Consider the following 12,873-nt stretch of genomic DNA (forward strand, 5'->3'; position numbering starts at 1 on the left):
AAACGTGATATCCTTGTATTTATTTCCGACTGATTCTCCTCTTATCTCTAGCCTTGTATAGATTGATCTCTAGAGATATTGTAGAATTAGTTGGCTTGTCACGCAAGACACCTCTTGTATATAATGTAACCGACTCCAATGGAATACAATCGAGTTGCATCCTATAGTCTTCTACAGGGACGAACGTCTGGTCCATGTACATCAGCATGTTCTGGATGACAGACATGGCAGCCGTGTACCGGCACCACGCCGCAACCAGCTCAACCGAGCGCCGTTGCCGGTGAGGGACCCCGCGAGGCCCTGCATCTCAGAGGCCATGGCGGCCTCCACCGCGGAGTAGAGCTCCTCCCCGCGCTCGCGAAGGACCACGGTGTAAACGCTCCTGCCGGTCCACCATCTTACAAAACCATCAAGAAATGAAAATTGTCAACCATCTTCTAAAGACAAAAAGGGCTATTTGCTGGCCACCAACATAGCCGTACACGACATAGTAGATGAACATCGGTGTGACTACGCAGACGGGCATGATGCGGCGATGGCTGGATATTTTTGATTTTTATGAGAAACCCTCCTTTATTCTAGCGCTTCTCGTAGAGATTTATATTTGAAAACACTTCTACACTTTTTATATGATGTTGGTTAATGTTATAGCCACGAACAGCGCAGATCATTTTGAAAAGAAGGGATTCCATTTTGGAAAAAAAAAACTTTGAGTGGTCTGTATGCAATCTTGCCATGTGTACGGATAGAACCGGTCACTGCCGGATGGATGCAATCCGTACATGTGGTCTACAGAACACCATTCTTGGACTCCAGCAGCGCGAGAGAGCCATGGAAGGGGGGAGCCTCTGGCACGAGTTCGAGACGGACCTCCCGGCCGCTGACGTGTGGGAGGTCTATGGCAGCCTCGCTCTCGGGCAACTAGTCCCCCAGTTGCTCCCACAGGTCCTCTCAAAGGTCGAGCTTGTAGAGGGAGACGGCGGCGCCGGAACAGTCCTGCTCGTCACTTTCCCTCCTGCAGGTCCGTGTCTCAAAACCTCAGCTTCAGGACGGTGCAGATGTAATCGCAGCTTCAGATTATTTTTACTTACTTGCGCTGGTTCATTTTGCTAGGAGCTTCCGAACCAAGAAGCTACAAGGAGAAGTTCAACGTAGTCGACGATGAGAAGTACATCAAGGAGGCAGAAACGGTGGAGGGAGGCTTTCTGGATCTCGGCTTCCGGAAATATGTGGTGCGATTCGAGGTCGTTGGGAAGGAAGATGGCACGTCGGTTATAAGATCGACCGTCGAGTATGAGGTTGATGCCGAGCATGCCAAGAATGCCTCCCTTGTCAGCACAGAAGCAGTGGCCTCTATTGCTGAGGCCATCACCAAGCACATCAAGGAGCAGAAGAAGAGCCCCGAGCAAACCCCCGAGTAAAATTCAGAAGAACTTGCATGTGCCTGGATAAGAGTCGGGAAGACGAAGTGTCCAACTGAAGTGACTGTGGCAGCCAAGTTGGAGCAAATTCCCCTGTACCATTTTGTTCTATATATGCAGTGCTCATGCCTTTGGAATTGATGTTTGTATGTTTTAGATTATACACTAGTTTCTACCTGTCAACATGTACAAAATCTGTACGAATATTGTAGTTTAACACAAGTGCAGAGGTCAAGCCATTGGCCATGAATGTTAGAAGGACCGGATGGAGGGAGGAGACGGTCGAAGGATTGACCTATAGAGGTCCTTGAGTCAGACGTTCGCCGTGTCCTGGGCGTAGATGTCGCGGATGGTGCCCGTCACCGCCTCGCAGGTGCCGGCGATGACGCCGAGGATAGTTGCGCCCACCTCCTCCCTCTGCCAGAAAGCTGCGGTCTTCCATTGTTGGCCCCCGGTGGACATGGCGGCGCAACGGGATCACGAACACGCGACACCGATAGCTCAAGAACAAATCAAGAGCAGCGGATGTGAAATGCATGGATGAACCTGGATACATATGAACTCACTTCGGAAAACATATTTCTAAATGCTAAAAAAGTATGAAAAAACTTGCACGCGTACGTCTTCACGTTCTATGTGCGAAAACATATTTCTAAATGCTAAAAAAATATTAAAAAATTAAACGCGTACGTCTCCATGTTCTATGTGCGTGCATAAAGTTTCACGGAAAATAAATTTTTTGGCCTGTGCAAGAAAGACAAAAAAATGTGTCATAAAACGCTATTTACAAGCACTGAAATTTGTCTTTTTTATGAAAACAAAACAAAATACATTTTTTTCATAAAACTTTATGTTCCGCATGCACATTTACAAACATGTATGCGTGAATTTTTCTTTTTGAATTTTTTGACATTTTGAAACATGCTTAAAATGCATTTTTTGAAAAATGGGTGTAGATGCCTATGTGTTGAGGACATGCTCACTCAGCAGTGCACGGACTATATAAGTTCACCACTAGTGCTAGAATTTGACACAAAAAGTCACTTTAGTGCTAGAACTTATGATATAAATATAAGTGGTTCAAGAACTTGGCTTGAGGATGCAAATACGGTAATGTATACGGCTGCAGCTCTACCTTGGCGTTCCAGCATGATGAGGAGGCCGTCCATGAAGGTCGAGGAAGTCCGTGCCACTCCTCCAGCTCCACTTCTGCGTTCAAGCACTAAAACAGAAGAGCTAGCTTTATCTTTTCTATCTTTTGATGTTCAACATGTATCGAGAAACTCCAATATGTCGGCCCACTTGTGTGCTAAACATGCTTGCACCTTGGAGATCACCGACTGCTGGATGGACTCCCCCCCTGACTTCCTCATGACCAACGTTTTGGCTGATCGTGTGGGAACAGAGAATAGTTGAATAAAGCTCGAAGTTTCCGCAAAAAAAAAAAAAAAAAAGCATGACGAGGAGGCCACTTTCAGTGGCCAAAAGAAAGAGTTGGGCTGGGCGTGCGGCCTGTTTATTTTGTGGAAAGCCCTTGATATATTTTTTTCTCATGAAAAAGTAGATCACCTAGGCAGACTTCTTGTCACTTAAGGATACATATCCTTTATATGTTTCGACTGAACAATTTTAATTCAAAAAATCAGTGCGTGATCGATCATTCGAACCAGGAACCTCATGAGGGTAAATAAGTGCCCGGGCATTCCACCACAACTGACAAGGCAATTTATTTTGATGTAAATTACACTTTATGAATATAACACAACGCGATCATGTAACTAAACTGAATTACAGCCAACGTAACAATTTTTAACCTTCTAACTTTTTGCATTTTTTAAATTTTGTAAAAATTATGTAAAGTATAATCACGTGTTATAAATAATATACATATAAATAAAATAAGCTACATTGAAAATGTTCATATAACATCAAAACACAACCATGTACTAATTTAACAAAAATCCATATCATTTTTTTGGATGCCGATAAGTGCCATACGTGTGGGTGTTAGAGGGCATGCCCACACATTTTGTGTGGTGTATAAGAGAAACAGTCCACACACCTACGTGTGGGCAAAATAAGTAATGCCCACACATCTCTTTTTTCCCCTTCCGATCCCTCTCACACGCGTGCGTGTGGGTGAAATAGATAATGCCCACACGCCCCGTATGTCAGACCTCGTACCTCGTGGTCCCACATGCCCCCGCGTGATAGTCACCGCGCGTCCCCAGTTACCATGGTCCAGACACTCGTCCATGTTCGTTTAACTGTAGTTGCCATGTCGCTGAACTTCGGTTGCCATGTCGGACAACTACAGTTGCCATGGTTGCTCAACTGCAGTTGCCATGTATGGTCTGGTCTACTGTAGTTGATATGATTTCAAAAGTTTAGGAGTTGCCACCCAATAACACTAGGCAGTTGCCGTGTAGCACTACAAAAAGGCATGGCAAAAAAATATGTTCGGGTAAAAGAGAGAGTTGCCGTGTGCTCACAAGCACGCTAGGGCAGTTGCCATGTAAAGAGAAAGAGTTGCTATCTGCTTACATGCACACTAATGCAGTTGCCATATACTATGCAAAAAAACATGGCAACTCAGGTAAAAAAGAGTTGCCATCTGCTGACAAACAAAGCTAGAGCAGTTGCCATGTACCCTGCAGAAACATATGTCAACTGCCAGCTTTACGTATGGGCGAGGAGACGCGCGTGTGGGCGAAGTGATAAACGCCCACACACCAGCCCCCTCTGCGTGCGTGAAAACTGGTGTGTGGGCGAATTGTTAAACGCCCACACAGCAGCCCCCCATGAAAAAGAACGTGTGGACGACCGGATGAATGCTCACACACCAGCTTAGTCCTATGTGGCACATAAAAACTAATAAAATGCGTCAAGATTCGTGCAGAATTGGTTGGACGAGTATCCATGCGTGTGGGCGAGTTGTCAAACACCCACATGTGTGAGCGTTAGTGTTTTCGATTTTTTTACAATAACACAAAATGATTGTGTGGCTAAACTGAATTATAGTCAGTCCCGACAATTTCAACATTTTAGTTTTAAGCATTTTGAGTTTTGTAAATTATAATGATGTGTTATAAATAATATACATATAAATAAAATAACTTACATTAAAAATGTTCATATAACATCGAAACATATCCCCGTACTAAATTTAACAAAAGCCCATATAATTAACTTATGAATTTAAAAAAACTATGATTTAAAATGTGTTCACATTTTAAGAAAAATACTAAATTACTTGAGTGCAACACCAGTGGCCACGACTCGTGCTCGATGGTGGGGGGCGAGGGTGTGGCGACCTATACTACGGCCGATCCGGCCAGCGCCAGTGGCAAGCCAGACCACATGGCGAGCTTCTCGAGCTGGGAGTTTTTGATGTCTTTCTTCAGTGCCTCCTCCTCTCCATCCTTCACAACCCCCTGTGGTGATGGAGTGTGCATGCATGGGACGTTGGTCGTGCTCGTGAGTGAACCACGTGTCCCAATACGTGGAGTCCACTGCGAATGACGGGTCATCGCGAAGGTCGGCCGGAAGCTGGGCGCGACAGCGACAGATCTCTGCCTCCCACGCGCAATCTATGGCCAGCACGGGTGGCACTGGAATCCTATCTGGGTTCAAATACCAGCCATGCGGCAGGCTCGCATCTGGCGAGGGCACGGAAATAGTGTTCTCTCAATAGTGCTGACACTGATGGACTGTCATGTAGATGTGGTTGTGTTCCGGCAACACAACCCATGACGACGTCACGGTGAAGGCCGTCGTGCGGCGGTGCCCTAAGGAGGAGCCAGCCACGTGGCCGTGCACTTCAATGACATCGTGTGCGCTGACAATGGCTAGGGTTGGGTTGATCTGGCGGGTGTGATAGTTGAGTGGCTTACAAATGGGGTCGGGTGAACACCAAGCTGACACGTGGCACGTCCGTATGCTGATTTGGGAAGAATTTGCGTCCACATAGACAGCAAACGGATGAAAATGGGTTTGCGTCCGCTCGTTGGATCTTCATTCTGTCCACACGGATTAAAATGGACGAAAACGAAGGAAATGGGTTTGCGTTGAAATTGCCCTAAATGGATGGATTTAATCACGCCGGTGTTCGCCTACTGCCACACGTGGTTGTGATCCGAACCTGTGGTCTACAGTATGCCATTATCCCAACTGGCCTGAATGTCTCAACATACACGAAAGGAGATTTGCAGAAACAGAATTCCTCACATCTTACATTCCTTACAGCAACTTCAACGGGCTGACCTAAACGGACGACGATTTCGTCCGTTTTTTGTCCGTTTGGGTCGATCAGACGGACACGGATGCCTGCTTCCACATTTAGGTCGACGCCTGCGCCCAACACTGACCTGAGACCTATTTTAACGGCGCAAAAAAAGAACACATGCATATTTAACAAAAGAGAGACAACATTAATTAAACATTAAAGCCGGTCACGAAGGCCGGTGAGAGTCCACGCGTCCATATTTGTATTAAAAAAATAAAAACAGTCTAAACTACGAGGCGGTGCGCTGCCCTAGGCGTCGTCGTCGTCCTCGGGGTCCGTGAGGTCGATGAGCGTCGGCGCCGGCCCGGCCCAGGCGGACGTCGTGTTCCAGAGCGCCGCCATGTCGGGCTGTGCCGGTGCAGGCAGTGCCGGGGCGGGGGGCTGTGCGGCTGCCTGTGCAGTCGCGGCCTGGCGCGCCTCCTCCTCGAGGTCGCGCTCGAGCATCTCCTCGTACTCGCCTTGACGGCGCTCCTCTGCCAGCCGGCACTGGCGCCACATCTCGAGGTAGGCCTGCTCCTGCGCCGGCGTCGCTCCCAGCCAAACCGGTGGCGCGGACACCCACTCAAGCACCACTCCATTTCAGGAGAAGCGCGCGATGAGCTCCGGCTCGGGCTCCGGCTTGATGGGGGACGGCAGGGCCACCGGCGGCACCATGTTGTCGCCCGCCCGAAGAGGGCAAGGGCCTGCGCCATTGCCGCCTCGTAGCGGGCCTCCTCTTCCACCTCCGCCGCCTCCGCTCTGCGCCGCTCGTCCTCCTCGCTCTCCCGGTAGACGGCCGCAAGGGGCGCCTGGTAGGGGTCCTCCGCCCCCTGGTCCTCCTCGCGGACAACCAGCGGCGTTGGCCTCCGTTCGACCTCGCGCACGCCCCGTCGCCTCGTCTCCTCGTGCTCGAAGGCAAACCAGCTCGCCCAGTTGGGCGAGTCGGTTGCGTAGGCCTTGTCGAGGCGCTGCTCCGGCGTCAGCAGCGCCCGCCGGCGCCGCACCTCCTCCGCGTGAGCACGAGCCATCCTCGATGTGGTTGTGGTGACTAGAGTTTGCCGGCGACGAGGGAGCAAGGTGGGCAGATGGGGACGACGAGTTTGGATGAGTACGGCCCCGCCGCACGGTCGGCTTAAAAAAGGACGAGTGTCGTCGCTGACGTGTGGGCCCGTCGTCATAAATTAAGCTGACCGCGTGGTCAACGGATAGTTGGACGGCTGCCATGTGAGGACGCGGCGAATAGCGAGAATGCGCGCGAAGGTCTGTTCGGCGTCCGCGCCGACGCATTTGGAGCGTAAATTTAAACCGCAAATGCGTCAGCGTAGACGCGACGCGGACGTTGTTTGGGTTTGGGTCAACGCGTTGGACCGTTACATTTGTCCGTGCCGACTCAAACGGACGTAGGCGGACGAAATGATATGCTCTTTGGAGTCGCTCTTACCAGCGCGGCAATGGAAGGGGGGAGCCTCTGGCACGAGTTCGAGACCGACCTCCCGGCTGCCGACGTATGGGAGGTCTATGGCGGCCTCGCCGTCGGGCGACTAATCCCCCAACTGCTTCCACATGTCCTCTCAAAGGTGGCGTCGGCACAATCCTGCTCGTCACCTTCCCTCCTGAAGGTTCGAATCTCAAGTTCTCAACAGCTGAGCTTCAGTACGGTACAGTACATATTGTAATCCCAGCTTTCAGGTAAATTATTATTAAGCCCAACAGGTAATTTTTACCAACCTTTATCTCATCCATTTTGCTAGGAGATTCCGAACCAAGAAGCTACAAGGAGAAGTTCAACGTAATCGACAATGAAAAGTACATCAAGGAGGCAGAAACGATCGAAGGAGGCTTTCTAGATCTCGGCTTTCGGAAACATTTGATGCGAATATGCGAATCGAGATCGTAGGAAAAGAAGATGGCAAATCCGTTATAAGATCCACCGTCGAGTATGAAGTTGATGCCGAGCATGCGAAGAATGTCTCACTTGTCAGTACACAAGCATTGGCTTCTGTTGCTGAGGCCATCACCAAGCACATCAAGGAGCAGAAGAAGAGCCCCGAGCAAGCCACCGAGTAAAATTCAAAAGAACGTGCATGTACTCCCTCTGGTCCTTTTTACTCTGCATATTAGAATTCTTTAAAATCAAACTTCACAAAATTTGACCGTATTTATATGAAAAAATATCAACATCTGCCATGCTAAAATTATATAATATGAAACTTTAAGTCATGACACATCTAGTAGTATTGATTTTAGATTGTGAATGTTGACACTTTTTTCTATAAAATTGGTCAAATTTTACGAGGCTTGACTTCAGTCAAACCTTATATGCGAACTAAAAAGGACCGGAGGGAGTACCTGAATAAGAGTCTGAAAGACGAAGGGTCCAACTGAAGTGACTGGCAGCCAAGTTTGAGCAAATTTTCCTGTAGCACTATTTTGTTCTATGTTGTGCTCATGCCTTTGGAATTAAATGTTTGTATGTTTTAGATTGTAGTAGTTTCTACCTGTCAACATGAAAATACCTTACGAATAGGGCGCATGTGCAGAGGTCAAGCCATTGGCCATGAATGTTAGAAGGGTGATTTTCTTTTTCTTCTGAAAGTCCCCTTCTACTCCCGAGCTCATTTGAGCTCGGGATGAGCAGTAAATTCCGAAAGAATGTATTTTTTTTGAAAAGTACTGAATTATTTTTGGGTGCAAACTTTGACAAATGTTTTCGGAGCTGCAAATTTTCATCTTGAAATCACATTTGTGGAAGTCATGGCAAAAAATCACACTTTTTTTTTCTGTTCATGATTGACAAAATAAAAGATTCTCCCCACTAATTTGAATCGGCTTATTCTCAAAGCTGCAAGTACAAAGAAATGTGATCTCTAAAACTCATCTAATAAGGATAGCAAACACCTTCTATGTTGTGATGGATCCTAAGGTCAGGCGTGGCTACTGTCTAAACTCTCTGAAAAATCATGTGAAGCAGGAGCCCAGAGCGGCGCCGAAGGACTCCTCATCGTGGAACACGTCGTCGATCATCTCACCATACCTCTCTTTCTCGCCGGACAGGCCTCGTCAGCCCGGTCCCGCCGTGCCATCCTGAGCAGGACGTTGTTCATCCCGAGCTCAAATGAGTGCTAGTGATGCCGGAACGGTGGTGAGGTTGTTGGTGCTCCACGCATGCATGCGTGGCGGATCTCGCCGGATCCGGTCGTCGGGAGGCGTTTGGCCTCGGAGATCCGGCATGGGTGCACTCACAACAACGATCTACAGGCAAGGGCGCTTGGCTTGACTACTGGTCGCGAGTGCTCGGTCTGCAACAGAGACCATTTGTTTCGGCGAGGCCAACTGAAACAAGGGGTGGGTTGCAAGAACTATATTAGAATAAAGACTGCTTCTGAGTCGTTGATCCAAATCAAATCCGACGGCTACGGAGAAGGTGGACGCACACACAAACATCCGCCGGTTGAGAGATAGCATTTTCCTAAAAAACAGAGATCTAAATATCTTCAGCTCCTAAATAGCTACTCCCTCCATTCCTAAATAATATAAATCTTTTCTAGAGATTCCAATATGAACTACACACGGAGCAAAATGATTGAATCTACACTCTAAAGCATGTCTACATACATCTGTATATAGTCCATATTGAAATCTCTAAAATGGATTATATTTAGAAATGGAGGGAGTATAACCCACTACCTATCTTTCCTAGACATGCAACTAGGCCACATAAGCAAGTCAAGCATGCAAGCCATAAAATATTTTTTCGTTACTCTATTTATTAAGTATTGCCACATCATAAATCCATGCATGTCAGTCATAATTTATTTTTTGCATTCGAGTTCATCCTTCACGTTTTGTTAGACATGATACTCTTTTAGTTGCAACTCCTTGTTTTCTATTTTTATATGCTTCATATGTTTTTTAAACTTTCCTTTTGCTTTTGATTAGTTTTAGTTGTTTTTATAGCAATTATTTATGCATTTTTAGCAAGGTTCCACAGCAAAGCGTGGGGCATCGGCTAGTTCTATTAACGAGCAGAAATCCAATTTGTCTCTTAGGAGCAGGTGCTCCTGCATGCAAAAATGTTTTTTTAAGTGTAAAATAAATTCAAAAAATAGATGTGTTCATAGTCACATCCAAATGCTACCTGGAAAAAATTAGGTGAAAAGCTTAGAACATTTTGGCCTTCACAAAAGGAAAACAAGTTGAACGCCAAACGTTACCTCCAAATGTTACACCAAACTTTGTTTTTTTCATCGACAAAACACTGCTACTTCGTTTCACATGAAAATTGTCAAGCATACTTGCGACACTAACATGAACATCTACAAAAAAAATTAGATCTTTTAAAATGTATTTACTATTTGTTTTGAATTTACTGTTCTTTAGAGGGCAAGTGCACCAGGGAGCCAAAACAACCCTCCCATTAAGAGACCCAATATTGCTTGCTTAATAGCTAGTACAACATATCTTCTAACAAAAGGATTAATCATATATCTGCTAAAAATTCCTGGAAATATATGTAGATAAAAATATATTATTATATATTTCCTCCATTCTAAATTAATTGAAGTTCTATTTTTTTCCTAAGTTAAATATTTTAAATTTGACAAGGACCAGAAAGAAATGCAGGGAGTATATATTTGAATTCAGGCAAATTTAATATGCATTCATAGGTGAGATGGGCCTCCATAGCCCACTTATATTAGGGTTTCGTCTGCAAGTAACAGAGATCCGAGTGCCTCAAAAACAGATATTTAGATCTCTGTTTTTAAGGCATTCAGATCTTTTTTTTCACCTAAAAAAGATCCGAATGCCTTAAAAACAGAGATCTAAATATCTTCAATTCCTAAATACCTATAACACACTACATATTATTTCCTAGACATGCAACCAGACCACATAAGCGAGTCATGCATGCAAGTCATATTTTTTTCCATTACTCTATGCATTCAGTATTGCCACATTAGTGTTCATCCTTACATTTGGTTAGGAACGATATTCTATTAACTGCAACTCATTTTTTTCCTATTTTTCTACGCCTCATATGTTTTTTAAACTTGCATTTGCTTTTCATTAGTTTTAGTTGTTTTATAGCAATTATTTACGTATTTTTTAGCAAGGTTCCGCAACAACGCACGGGGCATCGTCTAGTTCTATTAACAAACAGAAATCCAATTCGACTCTTAGGAGCACATGGTCCTGCGTGTGAAAAATGCTTTTCTAAATGTAAAAAAATCAAATAAATAGACATGTTCATAGTCACATCCAAATGCTAACTGCAAAATTTTAGGTGAAAAGCTTAAAACATTTTAGCCTTCACAAAAAAAAAACAAGTTGAACGCCAAACGTTACCTCCAAATGTTACACCCAACTTTGTTTTTCTCATTGACAAAACACCGCTACTTCGTTTCACATGAAAATTGTCAAACATGCTTGCGACACTAACATGAACATCTACAAAAAGAATCATATTTTTTTAAATTTATTTACTATTTATTTTAAATTTACTGTTCACTAGAACAAATGCACCCAAGAGCCAAAACTGGCCTACGAGACCCAATATTGCTTGCTTAATAGATAGTACAACATATCTTCTAACAAAAAGCTACATCACAATATCTGCTAAAAATTCCCGGAAAAATATGTAGATAAAAATATATCATTATATACTTTCTCCATTCTAAATTAATTGAAGTTCTATACTTTTCGTAAATTCAATATTTTAATGCTTGACAAGGTCTACAGAAATATAAGTTAAACATCGACGATACCAAATATATGCTCCCTCTGTTTCTTTTTAGTCCGCACATAAAATTTGTCTGAATTCAAATTTCGTAAAGTTTGACTAACTTCATATGAAAAAAACATCAATATTCATAGTACATAATTAATATCATTAGATGCATGATGAAATTAATTTTCATACTATATAACTTTAGTATGATAGATGTTGATATTTTTTAATATAAACTTTGGTCAAACTTTGCATAATTTGACTTCAAACAAATTTTATATGCGGAGTAAAAGGTAACAACGGGTGTATAATATGTAAATATATTTATGACTAGTGTGATGAAACTAGTTTGGTTTTGTAGATGTTGATCTATTTTTCTACGGTCGTCAAAGTTATTGAAGTTGGAAGAATATCGCATGAAAGCCAACGTTTGGTGGAAACCATGCAGAAAAGATGTTTTGAAATTTTGAAAAAAAAACCCGGGAATAAACCTAGAACTTCAACTAATTTAAAATTTTCAGAAATAAGTACAAATCTTCCCTAACAGAACATTGCACCACTAACAAAAGGTCCATACCTGCATGCACATTCATATTTACCGAACTACTATTGGTATGTACTTAGGCACAAACACAATATAAGTGATTGCAGCAAACAAAGCGACGCACCCCCAACATTTGCACCCCAGCCGCTCAAATGTTGGCACATCTTCCGGATACAGTGCTGCCATCTATCCATTGAGTCAGCTAAAGGACCGTGCCGTGCCGTGCCGGTGAGGAGGTTGGCAGCACGCCCCGCTGCCAGCAATCCCGCACCACGTCACCAAAACCAGGGTGTTCGAGCCACTGAAGCTCGAAATAGAACCTCGCCCGCCTATTGGCGCGAGCCTCCTCGGAATCTAAAACCAGCGGACAATGATCCGACCCCAGGCGAGTCATTGCCGCAAGTGAGCAAGATGGGAATGTGTGCTCCCACTCTGGAGACACAAAGACCCGATCTAAGACACATTGGGCCGGGTCCGTTTGTTTATTCATCCATGTGTAGCTGGCACCGACCTGGTCTAATTCTAGCAGTTCTGTATCGTTCTTTCTGACCTCAAAAGTGTCCTTTCTGACCCCTAACAGAATTCCTCACTACTCTGTATCGTTCTGTATCGTTCGACCGTGTAACTTGGTTGTGTTGCTTTATATATAAAACGGGGCGAAAGCTTGTTTTAAGATATTGGCTCTATCAATAGAGGATTTGGGATTCAACTAATAACAACTAGTGGATCCAATCACAAGATCTGACGAACTAATTCTTCTACTTGCAGCACATTACTGCTGCAGCGCCAAAGAAAGGTGCTTGTAATGGGGATAGAAGTAAGCTTTGACACTCCTGTTTTACACTTCCAGCCACAATCTTGTAGATATTGTCAATGCATCCAGATTGGGGTAGCCGACTGAAATTCTTCAGTATAT

General features: G+C 44.6%; 1 protein-coding gene and 1 pseudogene across 1 annotated transcript; both read left to right on the forward strand.

Moving 5' to 3' along the window:
• The first annotated feature begins 788 nt into the window (after window positions 1-788).
• Window positions 789-1,660, forward strand: LOC119356882 (norbelladine synthase-like). The gene is made up of 2 exons (XM_037623875.1): window positions 789-1,021; window positions 1,114-1,660. Exons 1-2 carry the CDS (start codon window positions 832-834, stop codon window positions 1,419-1,421), a joined length of 498 nt encoding a protein of 165 aa, XP_037479772.1. The 5' UTR covers window positions 789-831; the 3' UTR covers window positions 1,422-1,660.
• Window positions 1,661-7,136: 5,476 nt separating this feature from the next.
• Window positions 7,137-7,752, forward strand: LOC119352226 (annotated as a pseudogene).
• The last annotated feature ends 5,121 nt before the right edge of the window (window positions 7,753-12,873 follow it).

Source organism: Triticum dicoccoides, chromosome 2A (assembly GCF_002162155.2).
Source record: "Triticum dicoccoides isolate Atlit2015 ecotype Zavitan chromosome 2A, WEW_v2.0, whole genome shotgun sequence".
In the NCBI taxonomy this organism is placed as follows: Eukaryota; Viridiplantae; Streptophyta; class Magnoliopsida; order Poales; family Poaceae; genus Triticum; species Triticum dicoccoides.

What these genes read in the sequence shown, in the direction of transcription:
- LOC119356882 (XM_037623875.1), top strand. Translation starts at nt 832, where the DNA reads ATGGAAGGGGGGAGCCTCTGGCACGAGTTCGAGACGGACCTCCCGGCC. An exon ending in CGTCACTTTCCCTCCTGCAG is followed by an intron (nt 1,022 to 1,113) that starts GTCCGTGTCTCA and finishes TCATTTTGCTAG; the next exon opens with GAGCTTCCGAACCAAGAAGC.